Here is a 17230-nt window from a genome sequence, read left to right as displayed (position 1 = left end):
GAGGACAAAGGAGTTTTTCTGAAGATATTCAGCAAGCTTGATTTCACTGGGACAAGTAAGGAAGGAGAGGTAGTAGCGGAGAGACTCAGGAGGTCAGTCCGTGGAGACAGATCAGATGACATGCTGGGACCAGGGGAACTGGGACCAGTTGGGGAATGAGACTGGGAACAAGGAAGAGAACTGGTAATGGCTGGGCATTGGCTGGGAGCAGAGTAACTGGGAATGGAAGCAGGAGGGGAGCCTGGCACTCGGACAGGAAGACTAAGGGGGAGACTAGCGTGGGCTGGGCAAGGAGACTTGGATTGGGATGAGAAGCCTGAGGAGTGGAGACCTGGACTAGAGTGAGGAGCTGGGTTGTGGGTAGAGACAAGACGGACACAAGGATAAACTGGACTGGATGGGGCAGAAGGGGTCAAATTTCAAGGTAACAGACAAAATAATCTGTGCCACTAGCAGTGCTTAATTTATGCCGAGGCTTGCTAGGGCTGAGCCCCGGCACCTCTAGGCTTGGCAGTTCATAGCCTCAGCAACTCTGGGCTTGCCGTGTCAGTTATGAAAGTAAAAAAAAATTGCTTGAGCTCTGGCACAAGTTACATTACAAATTAAGTACTGGCCACTAGTCTAAGCCTGGAATGAAACCCAAGATTCTTGAATCTCACCACTGCTCTGCTGTCAGCAAATATCCATGAAAACTACTGAAGAAGTGCATGTCTCATCTAGTGCTGGTCCACAATGAGGATGACAACCTATCAATGTTACTCAGTTAATCAGTGACTCTGTTAGCTCAAGTGGCAGTGGTGTGTGTGTGGATTTAAAAATCCCCTGCTGATGATCCATGTGGGTGTCAATGTGATGCTACATGATGGAGTTTGGGGACGGGAGGAGTGTTTCAGTTTGCTTTAAAAAAAAATTAGAATTTTACATACACCTGTAACAAAAACTGTGTTAAAAGAACATTATTAAGGTTGCAAAATAAAGCACTCAAAAGTTTTGAAATGCCTGTGCAACTTTAATTCAGTCCCCTTTGAGTACACATTATCATATGTTTTTAAAAATCACATACTATTATTTTCTACAAGACCTTTGCCTCATTCAGTGCACTGAATGGGATGGTGCTGCCACACATCTTCCAACTATTGCAACAGGGGGGTAGTTTATTCACAACCCTAAGCAACATAAATTATGCCTGCATAGGCTATAGTGTAGACATAGCGCTAGCTATTATAACACGGGGAGGTGGAGTTCCTTCAGCGATGGAAAAAACACTTATGTCGCTGTAGTCTACGCTATGGTAGTCTACGCTGTAGTCTACGCTATGGTACCATAGCTATGCTGCTGTAGCACCTGTAAAGTAGACATGGCCTAACACAAAAGAGGCACAAGTACTGAAGGGAAAACAGAAATTTTCTTTGTATCCAAAGAATAATATTAATTTGTGCTAGGTACAATGAACGTTGTCAGTGAAATTAAGACAAAATTTGTAGGTACTTTCCTGAACTCTGATTGGCAAATTGCAAGTGCTTCTGCCAGATACAAAAATTCACAAATATGACCCAACAGGTATACTATACAACTGGCCATTTGTATAACTGGTTAGGAAACGATTTTTTCTTGTTCAATATTGTCACAAAAATGCAGGTGGGAAATAAAAAAAAAAATCTCCATTTTGTTAAAGTTTTGTCCGGTCAAGAAAACATTCTGATGGAAAATTTTCAACTAGCTCTATCATCTACATTAATCTATGAAAATATTTTTCTCAGAAATATTTTACCACTATACCAATATTTCCACTGAATCTTTAAAAGGAGATGCTACAAGTCAACATATCCGGATGTTTCAATTAATACAGTTACACAGATAGAACTGAGTCTACAAATCTTTTGGAGCACAATATGTAACTGTTCTACAGTGTATTAATGAATGAAACAATGTGAGGCTTAGTTTAGTTTATTTTCACGAGTTAGGGTGGACCGTAAATGCAAAGTGCATCCACAAGTTCTGTGTATAGACATCGTTCACTAACGAAAAGATAGCGTATTACCCAGCTCAGTGTAATACGATATATATTTACACAGTACCAAGTCATGTTTTATCTTAATTTACTATTTTATTTCAGTTTTGTAAGAGGCTTTTGCTACACGTTATTTGAGTAGAGAAGACAACTACATCATTCCATCACGCAGACATACAGCGCTGAAACTTTTTTTAATATTGCAGATGGCATAGTCTGAATTTGCAGATTTACTATAGTGGCAATTTTAGCAAGGATTCCAAATGTATTTCATCTTCTCTGGTGGATGGCAATGAATTCACAAAGTCTGTGCACCACACAAAAGTTCAGAGGTGGATAGACATTAGGAAGATGAACATTATCTGCAAGCAATCTACAAACATGTAGAACTCCACCTCATCTCCTTTGCCTGCCTCTGTATCCCATTCATCTACTCTAGAAAATATCCCCTCTGTCTCAGTAAATCCCAGTGTAAGATATTTACAGATTTCCCCCAACCGTTCTTAGGGTAGGCGTACATCGTTTGCAATGCTCTTCCCGGGAGCCTCCTTTCTTCCACGTTTCTTCGATCGGCAACTCCTGCCAGGCATTTCCCAACTTGGCCAAGCCCCCGTATCACTGCCAGTGGAAATCTGCACTAACAAATCTGACTGTGTAAACCCCAGCTCCTCAGCCGATTCCTCGGTGTGTGCACGAGACAGCCCCTTTTCCCTCTCTTCCCGTCCACTGCCCACCCCCCGCTTCTCTCCCCTGTCCAGCCACCGCTCCTTCCCAGCGGGGGGAGGGATTTTCTCTCCTCTCCAGCTCAGAGGCGGGCTGGGAGAGGAGACTGAGGCGCTTTCGCCTTCTCCCTCCATCCCCACTTGTGGGGCAAACTCCTTGGCCGGCCATCCAGCTCTGCACCCCTCGCTGGGAGTGGGCAGCACCCCGCCGCCCTCATCCATCCCTCCCTCCCTCCCTCCCTAGGCGTCTCCTCCCCTCCATCCCCTGCCCGCCGGGCGCCCAGCCCGTACCTGCAGGAGGTTGTGCGCCGCCCTGTAGCCCAGCGGCGGGCCGCCCTTGACGCCCGGGGGCAGCCTGCCGGTGGCGTAGCCGTGCCAGGCCACCACGTAGGGGTTGTCGATGGTGAGCCAGTAGCGCACCTGGCCGCCGAAGTGCCTGAAGCAGAGCTCGGCGTAGTCCCGGAACAGCTCGGCCAGGGCCGGGCTGGCCCAGCCCCCGTAGGCGTCCTGCAGGCGCTGCGGCAGGTCCCAGTGGTAGAGGGTCACCACGGGCTCCACGCCCCGCTGGCGCAGGCGGGCCAGCAGGCGGCCGTAGTGCGCCAGGCCGGCGGGGCTGGGCGGCGCGGTGCCGTTGGGCAGCAGGCGCGCCCAGGCCAGCGAGAAGCGGTAGTGGGAGACGCCCAGGCGCCGCAGCCCCTCCGCGTCGCGGAAGAGGTTGTTGTAGCTGTCGCTGGCCACGTCCCCGCCGGCGGGCGCCGGGGGCTGGTGGGCGCCGGGCGGCGCCGCCCGGTGCGCGAAGGTGTCCCACACCGAGGCGCCTTTGCCGCCCTGGCGCCAGCCCCCCTCGGCCTGGTACGCGGCGCTGCCCGCCCCCCACAGGAAGCCCGCGGGGAAGGCGTCGTAGAGGAAGAGCTCGTCCTCCGGGTAGGGCCGGCGGGCGAAGCGAGCCCAGGTGCCCGCGCCTTGCCCGGGCTCCCCGCGCAGCCGGCGGCCGCCCAGCAGGCAGAGCAGCAGCGGCAGCAGCAGGTGGCGCGGGGCCGCAGGTGACATGCTGCCGGGAGGGCGGAGAGGGGACGCGTGTGAGCGCCTGGCTCCCGCCCCGCAGCCCCCTTTATCCCCTCCCCGCCCCGCGGGTGGGCACGGCCATTAATCATTACCTAGGTGCTCAGCGCCCTTCGGCAGCCTCGGCCGGGGGTGGGGGGGGCGAGATGGGTGCCCGGGGGGCGCGCCAGGCTTCGCCGTGACTGCGGGGGGGTGTCCCGGGGTGCGCGGCCCGCGCTGCCAGAACAGGGAAGGGGACGGGGAGCAGCTGCCCCCTTGGCTCCCACTCTTCCCCTGAGAAGCAGCGCGTCGGTTTGTCTCTCTCCCTCCCCTGCACCTGGAGCAAAGACCCACCAGCGCTTCAGAGACAAACCCTGCGGGACCCATGGCAGAGGGCGGTTATGGCCTGGGTACCTAAAACGCCGTGTGGTGCCTCACTTTAAGCCCGCGCCTTTGAAAACGAGCCCTCTGCTGCTGCCGCCTTGCTCCGCTCCCTTCTCTGGAGAGAGCCATTTAAAACCACTTCGGGGTGTTTTCTTTGAACCGATTACATGAATGATTGCTGGAGCGCAAAGGCAGGTGAGAAATAAGCTCCGGCTCCTGCGGAGCAGCATGGCATACTGTACGGGGAAGGAATCTCTCTGCACCCTCAGGCATGAGCCCAAATCTGACTGGGGAGACACTTATTTCTGTAAGGAAATATTGTAAGGAGAGTGATCACTTTAGATAAGCTATTACCAGCAGGAGAGTGGGGTGGGGGGAGGTATTTTTTCATGCTTTGTGTGTATAAAAAGATCTTCTACACTTTCGACAGTATGCATCCCATGAAGTGAGCTGTAGCTCAGGAAAGCTTATGCTCAAATAAATTGGTTAGTCTCTAAGGTGCCACAAGTACTCCTTTTCTTTTTGCGAATACAGACTAACATGGCTGTTACTCTGAAACTTATTTCTGTGTATCAGCCCCAGGCTTGGGATGTGACAGCGAGCACGCTTTTAAATGCAAAGCACTGGTGCAGAATGGGTTTATTGGACAGAAGTGACGAGTTTCACCAACTATCAAAGTCAAAATAAAACAGTCTTCAAGAAACTTTTTAACAGGCATCTAAATGTCAACTCTTCCAGAGCTCTTGAGACAAATGTATGATTAAATTGCCTTTCATGGTCATTTTTCCACCTGTGCGCATGGACAATTAGGAAAGAAAGGGGGAAAGGACAATACCATCCTGTAATCTTAGTTCCAACAGTGGAAAAAACTGACTGTGACGAACTAAATATTGGCATGTATTTAAGACTAGCGTATGCTGCTAACTGGAAGGCTGTACTTTGACTCGTTAGGACCACAAGCTAGAATCATACCGACAATCACAGACAATAGAAATGGAAATGACTTATAATGCCCTGGAGTTACAACCCCCTTGCAGTACGTTTACGTACAGCACTTTGTCTAACAGTTTTAAATGTCAGAGGCACAGCGGCATTAACATCCTATAGAAAATTACCCTAAAATAAATGTATCCCACGTTTTTCATGGTACAATATCAAGAGTCATCGCAGCTGCGATCATTCCACTCATGCAATAAAAAATTAATTGACCAAAAACTCTATACTCTCAGGCAGGCATATACTAGTTTCTGGGTGGCCACCCACAGGCAATATCCTATTTTCCTTTCTGGAGGTGAAGACTATGGTATATGGTTGTTTGCTGCATGCAAAAACGTTTCAATTAGAAATGCCTCACAGATCTTCACAGGGCAAAATCCATCAAGCAGTGTATTTAAGTTTAATGATTTTAGTCACTCCCTTTAATTGCTTGTGTGAATGTGATATGTGGACTGTTTCTAAAGGTCAGGTTTCAAATGGCTACTCTTCTTATCTCATTTAAACCAAAAAAATCCAACTAGAGCAGTCAAATAAAAAAAGTTGAAAAGGCCAGTATTTAAAATTCAAATATTGGGGCATCTAAAAGCAATATGCATCCACTAGAGAGGCTGATAACTAAAGATAGATGTTCCCAGGAGATAAAGTTATTATTTAACCAAAGAATGAAAGTATTATGATAATCTAACTATTTTTAGAAAAATAATCATCTGCAGGGGGGGAAAGGCAGGTAATTGCTTATAATTCATTGTATCTCAAGCAGCAATTGCTGCTGAAGCTGGAGGTTTTACTTACTTTTCAGGTTGGTTCTAACCTTTCACAAGCACGACAGACCATTTTACTTGGCTTTTGATAGTGTTCCATCTTTTTCCCCTTTGCACTGATTAGACTTGAAAGGGTTTGTTTTCTTTGTTTTTTAAATATAGGAACCCACATTTGTCATACTGGATCATACTACTTCTCCATTAATTCTGATTAATTTATTCTTCTGTCAGATGGCTAGAGCTTTAAGTTGATGGCTCTACAACGGCAGACTGTACCCGTTAATGCTGTGTGCAGGAAATTTATTAAATGGAAGCAAATAAGAGTGTAAGTAGGGGTTGATACTGTGATGGTGGTTAATCAGCTGCAAGGAGTGTATTTCCAGGCTGATAACCAGACAGTAGCAATACAATCTGATCAGCTGAATAAATTCGACTCCAGTTCAATTAAATACAGCAACAATTGTGGTTCAAACGGGGCAACACAAAACAATTCTGGGTTTGTGCTGAGTAGCACCTAAAAGGTTTAATCAGTTGCTCCAGCAATAAATTAGCACTGGACACCAATGAAACATTTCAGTGCAAAGAGCAGTTTAATTTTTCTGGTACTGTACAGTGAAAATACCTTGTTTGTTGGGTGGTCTATGAGTTTTGCATTACTTTTAAACATGCTCTTTTGTGTAACATGCCATGTTGCTGTTCTCTGTTTTTTTCCTATCAGTTTACTGTTTAAGGAAGAGAAACATATGATAACTATTACTGATATTAAAGGCAGTGACCAGAAGCTCCAGTTATACTTGGGCCCTTTGTGCTGGGTGCCGCACAAACACATGGTAAGAAACAGTTCCTATTCTGAAGAACTTACACCTCAGAACTGCCATGGACTTCACTGTGTAATGAGTGTAGAATGAAGTTCATTCAGCTACTGACCAAGGTTCTTAAATCTATCTAGTTTACCCCATACCATGATATCGGAGTACCTCATAATGTTTTTAATTTATTTATCCTCACACCATCGCTGTGTTACCGCTTAAACAGTTTTGCATTTCTTAAATAGAAGATTTGTAAGTCATCTTTGTAAGTAAACTGTGCTCAGTGGTAAAAGTAAATCAAAATAGGAAAGGGAACTCACGTGTTTTGGAGGGTGTTATGTCTGGGCATGACATCAGATCATCTTGAGGTGTGGGATGCAGCAAGAAGAGGAGACTGCGGAGAAGAGAAGAAATGTATCTTTAAGTTCCTTTGCCCAAACAAGCCCACAGCCATCTAAGTAAAGGTGTGGAGCTGTGCAATAGCGCATCTCTGAAGCTCCCCACTCTCTTTCCAATAAATCCCATTGTATATATTTAACTAGGAAGGAGACTCTGAACTGATATAGAAACAAATACAAATGGGGGAGGGGAGGGGTTTCCCTTGGAGAATTTTTAAATATCGGATGCAACATTTTTGAAGATGTTTCACAAGAGCACTTTTATGAAAAAGGCAACACATCTCATATAGTTCCAATGACAACTATATATTCTGTTAAAAAATAAAAACAGTGAGTTTTCACCACTAACATCAAGGCTCCTGTCAGTCATGCACACTTAAAAATAAAAACCATGACAGGTGTTAGTAGAAATGAACAGAGACAAAAAACCAGGGAAGGTTATCCTGCTACTCTGTGCATACAATACTGGGCTCATTCCCATCCACAGCTAGATCTCTCAACCCCCTTCCTCTTTCTTGGTCATGTCCCCTGAAAGCTAAGTTAACAGTTACATATTTCATTGTAATATTTTGACACAAGACTTTCTATATAACAGTGCCTTTTTTAAAAGCTTACATTGTCTCCCAGATTTTCTCTTTTCTTTTCCTTCCTTTAATTCATTCCTTTTCCCTCCTCTTACTCCTATATCTGCCTCTTTTCATTAATCTTTAGTTTTCTCTATGATTAACTATTAGTTCCCCCATGCTTTTTCTATTGCACTAGTCCTCTTCCTCCACCTCTTTTATCTTAATTTCCTTCATTCCCCCCATCATCCTCTCAATTCACACACACATATATATCCAGTTCATCTCATCCCCTTCCCATGACTCACAAGCAGGGTGTGAGAATGGAATATTCGGAGGGAACATAGCTCTCTCAATCACTCTCCCATTCTTAGCTTCCCATCTTCTCCTCTCACCTCCCGTTCCTATCTTCTGTCAGGCCACATCCTACTTCCATCTTCAAGTCTCTTGCTCCAATCTCTTACATTTTCCCCCAGTCACTCCTACTTGATTCCATCTCCACAAAGGATGAAAGAACTGACATGGCTGTTTTATTGCTTCTAGGATCTAGCTAGGTCTATCTTTTCTTCCAGAGAAGAAGGTAAGGCAGTATCAAAATGTGTCCCCTTCCTATGCTCTGGCCCTGAATGGGTGAGGAAGTCAATAGAGGAACAGATCTTCCTCTAGAGAACAGAAGATTGGTAGAGAACTTTTCCTGACTCGGACATCTTGTCTTCTCCTGTCAGGTTCAGCTACTATTCCATCTATTGGCAGGAAGGCTGAGGACCTCAGAAGCTCTCCACCAAGCTCTAGCACCTCCTTATGCTACTAGTTCAGATTCCTTCAGAGGCCTCACTTCACCAGCCAAAGAAGATGGGAAACTCTGTGGGACAAAGTCCCAGTAAGAGGGAGAATGAAATGAGCTCTCAGTCTGCTTTTAATAGAGCAAACTGTACTCTGCCATTCTCCCCTTTAATTTCAGGTTGAGTTGCGCCACCAACATTTTGAAACCAGTTAGGTTTGGTCCCCAAATACTACTACAAAAGCTTGATTGTGTGCCACTGATTCAGTTTAGAAGTGACAACACTCTAAAAGTACCTAAGGTGACCTTTCATATAAGAACAGCATCCTTATTTCGGGTATACCTGAAGCACTTCAATTCACTGTTGACAGTCCTAATCTTTCAATACTGCTGGCCAGGTGCCATGTCTACTATGATAAGTAAGATCCACAAGGCTTAAATGAATAGATAATGTTATCTTACTTAGTTACTATTAAAATGAATGCAATGTAGAGTTTTCAATATAATTTATGTCTGTAAAATTCTGTCCAGACAAACAGTCTATAGATCACTTTCTGCAGGGAGATTGATGAGAACTGCTCTTGCTGAAGTTACACAGCAGGACAAGTAACTGCTAGGAAAATTCATATTTATAGTGAGGAACTGAATGATAACATAGGTCAAGTACTTGTTTCTTGCTGGGTACAGCTCATGCAAATATTGGTCCATTTTACTATGAAAGGAAGATTTGGTTCAGCAGGAATAAGTATGGTTTTAAAGTATAGTAGCATTGTGTGTATTGCTGCAGTAAATGTTCCATTCACGTTTTCCTTCTTAACGAAACTACTACATTCAGGGAATTATATAATTTTAAATTAAATTGGGCTGAAACTTTGTAAACATCTAATTTTAAACTATAATGCACTGCACCTTAATACGTGTACAAAGAATTTGTATGGCTACACATACAAACATAAAATTATTATATTCCATTATATCTTGTTAGGCATTCAATGGCCTGAAGGCATATGGTGCCTGCTAATAAATATAATTCTTGTATTACACGAAATATTTTAAACCATTTTGATTATCAAAAACTATATTTGAGTCTGAAACAGAATGAAGTACAGTAGCTACTATCCAGCATAATTCTGTAAATCAAGACCTTGCAAAAGCAAGGGCAGAACAGAAGAGGAACCTCTTAGTAAGACTGTCCTCTTCATGCATTCTGTTGCTATCAATCCCATTCAGATCTGATATTCCACCATCATTGCTACAATTATCTGTCCTCTTCTTCCATCTGTTGCAACTCTGTGAAGTATAGTGACTTGTGGGGATAACAGGGAGGGGCTGTGGAGGATCACTACATCGAAGGCTGTAGATAGCAGGTGGCTGTAATGTTCTAACAATTCATGAACATCCTGCCCGTATCTGATTATTAGTCCCCTTTACCCAGCAGTGAAGTCTAGAAATCTTTGGTATCCATATGCCTGTTAGCAAACCAGTGTATTTGGTCTGCCTTTGCAATAGATGGGAGAGAAGACCCAAATCTTGGTTGCATGAAGTGATGACAGGAACTTGGAAGAGGCATATTTGGTACACCCTTAGTCTCAAAACGCAAGCAGAGGATTAAGTGTCTTGCAGTCCTGTGCAGGTTCAACTGTGGTGCTAAGATCAGCAGGGAGAGGGAATTGGGCAACAGTTTTATTTCCTTGTCAATACATATTCGCCAACTCTGGACAAAGATGCTGTCTAAATCCTGCAGCATGGTAGAAGAGGACACTTCCACAAAAATAAACCTTTCATTTAAAGTGAGATAAAATAGAAGGATGCATGGTCTAGATTTAAGATACTCAGTTTAATATTTGACAAGACAAACCTTTTAAAATTTTTCCAAGATTTCCAGACTTACAGTAAATGCATCTACCATTGAGCTAAACCACCTAAATCTAACACCTACTAGGTATCAAACTTTTATTTAAATGCTCTTTTATATATGCCCAAAATATAATCTGCGCAGAAAGTTAGCTTGAAAAATGCACTGCATTCTGTATGACTGAGTTTTATATTTGCACAGATTTATGGAAGAATGTACCCTTTAACAGTTATAGTGTAGGTATTGCTCATCTGAGCCTAAATGAAAAAAATAAGTTATATTTCTCTTTGAGGACACATACTTTCACATAAATACAATACACCTACAGAGAGAAAGATGGACCATGACGAAAAGCAGACCATTCGAAACTTGCTTCATAGGAGACAAGATCAAGATGTCTCTTGAATTTAAGAAGTTTGTTACCGTTACTCATTGTAGAGAAACCCATACATTTGGTGAACATAGAGAAAGGATTCATTATTGCCACAAAGAAAAGGAGTACTCCTTTTCTTTCAGCGAATACAGAATAACACGGCTGCTACTCTGAAACCTGTCATTATTGCCACACTTACTGTCAAGGTAACAAAGAATCAAGATTTTTCTATAAGATTTTTCTATCTTTTATGTACCAAGAAGTACAAGAGATTTTTTTTACTGACTTAACTAAGCATCTATAGAACATGCCCTTAAAGTGGATTTTCACATGTGCAATTTGTGGCCATACATAATGATTGGTTGATATTACTCTTTTCAGTATTAACTTTGTGACCTGGTAGCAGATACCCAGCAAAGTTAATTTTGTCTTTTATGATTAACTTTGCACTTGAACTCATGTGGCCAGATCGTCAGCTGATGTAAATAAGCATAGGTACATTGAAGTCAATAGAGGTACACTCATTTACCCTATCTGAGGATCTTGGCCATGTGTCTTTTTATTATTTCTGTTTTTGGTTCTCCTTCAAACTTATATTTCATTAAGGATTTAAAAAGCTGATCAACTTATTAAACATTTTTACATGTTTAGCACACCCTTCTACATTCTATACCCATCAGCATAGTACCTGTGCATCTAACACATTTTCCAGAATTTGAGATTATCATGCTTTTCAGCTGCCCCAAATATTCTTTCTTTAAAGTAAAATGAAATGTAGCATTGATATTTGAAGGTCCTCCAAACAACAATAAAACACAAAAGAGTAAATAATGAGGTTCTTTGAGATGTGTGGTCCCTATTTGTATTCCACTGTGGGTACGTATAGATGAATAGACTGCCCATAATTCCAGAATATTGATGTGCATCCAGTTCTCTCGGGGTATACAAGTCCTTTTGGCATGTGTCTGTCCATGCGGGCTCCCCAGCCAAAAAGGGAGACATCTGTAATGATTGTCTTGTCTGGTAAGGGGAAAAGGAAGGGAATGCCCACACATACTTGATGGGGATCTTTCCACCAGAGTAGGGATGATGTTACCTTGGTGGGAACTGTTACTATGATGTTCATGAACCGTTTGTTGGTGAGTACACTCTTTGAAGCCATGCCTGTTGGCAACAAATGTGGAGTCTGGCAAATTGTGTAACATAAGTGCATGAGGCCATATGTCCCAGGAGAGAAAACAAGTCCTGATTGGTGTCCAGGGTTGTGCATGAACTGATCTATTATTGTCCATTGCTTGGAATCTTTCCATCAGTAGAAAAACTCCTGCTGTGACTGAATTTAGGGTTGCTCTGATGAAGTCTATAGTCTGTGTTGGAGTGAGAATTTTCAAAGTTTACGATGATCCCTAGGGAAGAGAGGAGATGAAGCATTAATGAAATCAACTCCTAGGCTTCTTGATGTGTCTTGACAATGAGAAGCCAATCGATGAGATAGTAGAAGCTGGTGAAGTTGTCAGGTCTGATATGGGCTGCTATGATCAGGAAGACATCGGAAAAGACCGTATAATCTCTATGGATAGAAATTCCATGCTTGAATAATGAATATAACTGAAGGAATATACTACTGACCACCTGATCAGGAGGGTAACAGTGATTGTGAAATGCTCAGGGAGATTAGAGAGGCTATAAAAACAGAAAACCCAATAATAATGGGGGATTTCAACTATCGCCATATTGACTGGGAATATGTCACCTCAGGACAGGATGCAGAGATAAAATTTCTGGACACCATTAATGACTGCTTTTTGGAGGAGCTTGTCCTGGAAACAACAAGAGGGGAAGGAGCAGTTCTTGATTTAGTCTTAAGTGGCATACAGGATCTGGTCCAAGAAGTGAATATAGCTGAGCAGCTAAGTAATAGCAATCAAGCTGTAATTAAATATAAAATTCTTTTGGGGGGGGAGGGGGAATACCACAGAAACCCCCCACAATAGCATTTAATTTCAAAAAAGGGAACTACACAAAAATGAGAAGGCTTGTTAAACAGAAATTAAAAGGAACAGTCGCAAGTATGAAATGCCTGCAAACTGCATGGAAACTTTTTAAAAACACCATAATAGAGGTTAAAATTATATGAATACTTCCCGCGTTGTTTCCCCCCCCACACACACGAACAAACACTAAGAGGACCAAAAAATGCCAGCATGGCTGAACAAAATAAAAGAGGTGGTTAGAGACAAAATGACATCCTTTAAAAATTGGAATTCAAATTCTACTGAGCAAAACAGAAAGGAACAAACTCTGGCAAGTCAAGTGTAAAACTATAATTAGGCAGGCCAAAACAGAATTTGAAGGTTAACTAGCAAAAGACAAAAACAAAAAGCAAAAAATAATAATAATAATAATTAAGTACATCAGAAAAAAGAAGCCTGCCAAATACACTGTGGGGTCACTGTAAGATCAAGCTGGCAAAGGAGCACTCAAGGAAGACAAGGCTGTTGCAGAGAAGCTAAATGAATTCTTTCCATCAGTCTTCAGTACAGAACATGAGATGGAGATTCCCACACCTTAGCCATTATTTTTAAGTGACAAAACTGAAGAAATGTTCCAGATTGGGGTATCAGTAGAGGAGTTTTTGGAACAGATTGGTAAATTAAACAGTAATAAGTCACCAGGACCAGATGGTACTCACCCAAGAATTCTGAAGGAACTCAAATATGAAAGTTTAGAACTACTAATTGTGGTATGTAACCTATCCCTTAGATTAGCCTCTGTACCTGATGACTGGAAGATAGCTAATGTAGCCCCAATTTTTTAAAAAAGGCTCTAGAGGCAATCTTGGCAATTCCAGGCTGGTAAACCTAATTTCAGTAGCAGGCAAATTGGTAGAAACTATCATAAAGAACACAATTATCAGACATATAGATGAACACTATATGTTGGGGAAGAAACCACACGGCTTTTTGTAAAGGGAAATTATGCCTCTACAATATATTGGAATTCTGTGAGGGGCTCAACAGCCATGTGGACAAGGGAGATCCAGTCGATACATTGTACTTGGACTTTTGGAAAACTTTTGACAAAGTCCCTCACCAAAGCAAAGCAAAGCTGTCATAGGATAAGAGGAAAGGTCTTTTCATGGATCAGTAACTGGTTAAAAGACAGGAAACAAAGGATAGAAATAAACAATCAATCATTTTCAGACTGAACAGAGATAAATAGCAGGGTCCCCTAAGAATCCGTACTGGGACCAGTGCTGTTCAACTTATTCATAAATGATCTGGAAAAGGAGTAAACCGTGACATGTCAAAGTTTGCAGATGATACAAAATTACACAGGATAGTTAAGTCCAAAGCAGACTGTGAAGAGTTACAAAGGGAATCTCACAAAACTGGGTGACTGGGCAAGAAAACAGAAGATGAAATTTAATGTTGATAAGTGCAAAGTAATACACATTGGTAAATATAATCCCAACTATACATACAAAAAGAAGGGATCTAAATTAGCTGTTACCGCTCAAGAAAGAGATTGTGGAGTCATCATGGATAGTTATCTGAAAACATCTGCTTTACGTGCAGTGAGAGTCAAAAAAAAAAAAGTAACAGAATGTTAGTAACCATTAGGAAAGGGATAAATAATAAAACAGAAAATATCATAATGCCACCACATAAATCCATGATGTGCCCACATCTGGAATACTGCGTTCAGTTCTGGTTGCCCCATTTCAAAAAAGGTATATTAGAATTGGAAAGGTACAGAGCTATGGAACAGCTTCCAGATGAGGAGAGGTTAAAAAGACTGGGACTGTTCAGCTTGGAAAAGAGATGACTGACAGGAGATATGATAGAAGTGTATAAAATCATAAATAGTGTTGAGTAAGTGAAAAGGGAAGTGTTATTTACCCCTTCATATAACATACAAACCAGGGGTCACCCAATGAAATTAATAGGCAGCAGGTTTAAAACGAGATAAGGAAGTACTTCTTCACACAACGCACAGTCAACCTGTGGAACTCATTGCCGGGATGCTGTAAAGGCCAAAAATATAACTGGGTTCAAAAAAGAATTAGTTAAGTTCATGGAGGATAAGTCCATCAATGACTATTTGCTAAGGTGGTCAGGGACACACCCCCATGCTGTGGGTGTCCCTAAACCTCGGACTGCCAGAAGCTGGGACTGGAGGGGAAGGGTGAGGATAGGTCACTAGATAAACTGCCCTATTCTGTTCATTCCCTCTGAAGCATATGGCAGTGGCCACTGTTGGAAGACAGGCTACTGAGCTAGATGAACCATTGGTCTGTCCCAGTATGGCCATTCTTTTGTTTTTATGTTCTTATGGCCCCTTCCTCCACACCAACCAACATTAAGTCTATCCCCCACTTCCATTCCCACTATTATCCCACTTCTTGCTGAGGTCACTTTCTCCCTTGGATTTTATCATCATCTCTTGCTGCCTTTTCAGATTTTCTTTCAGCTTACCTGATGAATAGTTGATAACAATCTCTGTTGGATCAGTACAATCCCAGGTTTGCAACACCCATCTCATGGAACTAGAGTCCTGGTCAATGCCTCGTTACCGTGACATCTGGTAGGGTCCTTACTGTGTTCCCTTACCCTCACCCAGCTCTGGAGGAAGGGCAAGTCTACGAGCAGCCACCACATTTATGGGCTGATCTACACACAATGTACACAACTAGATTAGTTTAGAAATGGATATTGTTAAATTGGTATAACTGGTATAAAGGTGCTTATATCAGAAGAACTCATTTCTGTATATTTTGGGGAATAAGGTCTACTGATGATAGAACTTTTATATCAGTATAACTGTCCAAAGTAGGGGATTGTATTAGTTTAACTATAGCCATTTTAAACAATATAATTAAATTGGTACAAAATTTTTTTTTAGATGAGCCTTGTATTCAGAACAGGAGAAACGGGCAACGGCGAGATCATAGCAGCTTTTGAAGCCTTGTAAATCACAGTTTGCTCATCATGAGATTCCAGATGAGTTAACACATAATGGCTCACAATTCACATGTGGCTCATTTTGGCGATTCTTATTGATATATCAGATCAAGCATACCACATCAGGCCTTTACTATGCACAATCACGTGGGTTAGGAGACAAGTCAGAACAAACAGCAAAGCACAGAAGAGAACAAACCAACCCAAGGAGGATACTAGCTCTTTTTCTTCAGGACATTTAGGATGCTACTGATTTTGCACCTGTACTGACAGCTGTAACACAAGCCCATTTAGTCACTGACAGTGAAGGAGCACCAAACAGAGACTTCAGGTAGCAGAGCCACCTCAGTGGCTGAAAAGGGCAATGCTGATAGCACTGTTTTAAGAACAAAAAGTAGACATGTGATCAGAAATTATTACAGTTCAGACACAGCAGTTACTGATTGGTTGTATAGGTTTGTAACTGTTGTTAGCTGGTATTATACTATACTTGCATTTTATATATTTTATGCTTGAAAAGAGAAGTTGTAATTAGCCAGTGACCCTGTGTTGAGCCAGGAGCATGGTCCTTTGTAACCCAGTCACAGGATAAGTGAAGGATTCAAAACATTCCATTGTGACCTTCCTGATTGTGAAGTTCCTGACTAACAGCAAATCTTCATCCACAATTTCCCCAACATCCCCGATAAACACATGCACACCATGTCCAAATTCTGCAATCATAAGGAGTAACTCCCCTGAATTCAGTGGAGTTATTCCATGTTTACAGTGGTTACTATGAACTGAGAATTTGGCCTCTGACCTTGCCAAATTACCTGTTCTCAGCCCCCAACACACACACACACACAGCTAGTATGACATAAGAATGTGAAGCAGGTGGAGGTGGGAAGGTTGTACATGATGTCTTGGGTCTTGTAGCTAGTAGGCAGTGGAGAAAGGGATTTGAATGATTGTAGAGAGGCCCAGGTTTGCTAGAAACGGACCTGAGACTGATAACGAAGAAGAAAAAATCCTGCTCCAGAAACCATGATCTTGATCAAGTCTTCTGCTTTTAAAAGCTTCAGGCCTTAATAGATGACCCGTTCAACTTAGATTTAGTTTGCTCAGATTGATAGCTCCTTGGGGCAGATCTTTGTACACATCTTTGCATTATGCGTGTGAATAGTGCCTAGTACAACAGGGTTTCAATCCCTAGCTTATGGCCATAAGGGACCTATAGGTTAATGCAATACAAATAATATATAATATTTATAGCTCTTCCCCTGAGATGTGGCATAAGTCTCCTCCCTTTTCTCTCCCAGGTGCTTAGAATTGCTAATGTTTGCAGTGGCTTATAGGTCCTCAAGTCTTTATCTTGGTGCCTGGTTCTTTTACTCACTGTGACCCCTCACTGGGCCTGATATTGGGTGCTGTCCTTTGAGAAATCGTTGATAATACTAATACTGGAAAGTAGTGTAAAGCCCAGGGGCCAATAAAATAAACAAAACAAACTTCAGCAAAGGAATGACACACCAATAATAATAGTATAACAAAGTGAGGAACTTTATGAGAACATGAAAATAGGATTTGAGG

The 17230-nt window shown here is 42.5% G+C and overlaps 1 protein-coding gene and 1 long non-coding RNA gene across 2 annotated transcripts in view; one reads left to right on the top strand and one right to left on the bottom strand.

Moving 5' to 3' along the window:
* KL (klotho) overlaps positions 1 to 3868 on the bottom strand; it is a 67570-nt gene extending 63702 nt beyond the window's left edge. Inside the window, exon 1 of the mRNA XM_037892199.2 lies at positions 3025 to 3868. Coding sequence (XP_037748127.1) covers positions 3025 to 3783 — 759 coding nt within the window. The 5' untranslated portion in view covers positions 3784 to 3868. The remainder of the gene's footprint in view (positions 1 to 3024) is intronic.
* A 62-nt stretch (positions 3869 to 3930) lies between these two features.
* LOC119565559 lies at positions 3931 to 11514 on the top strand. The gene is made up of 3 exons (XR_005224266.2): positions 3931 to 4353; positions 6634 to 6745; positions 8411 to 11514. It is a non-coding gene; the product is annotated as an uncharacterized LOC119565559 (long non-coding RNA).
* The last annotated feature ends 5716 nt before the right edge of the window (positions 11515 to 17230 follow it).

This window comes from Chelonia mydas, chromosome 1, assembly GCF_015237465.2.
Source record: "Chelonia mydas isolate rCheMyd1 chromosome 1, rCheMyd1.pri.v2, whole genome shotgun sequence".
NCBI classification, from domain to species: Eukaryota; Metazoa; Chordata; order Testudines; family Cheloniidae; genus Chelonia; species Chelonia mydas.
This window is presented reverse-complemented; position numbering and strand designations above follow the sequence as displayed.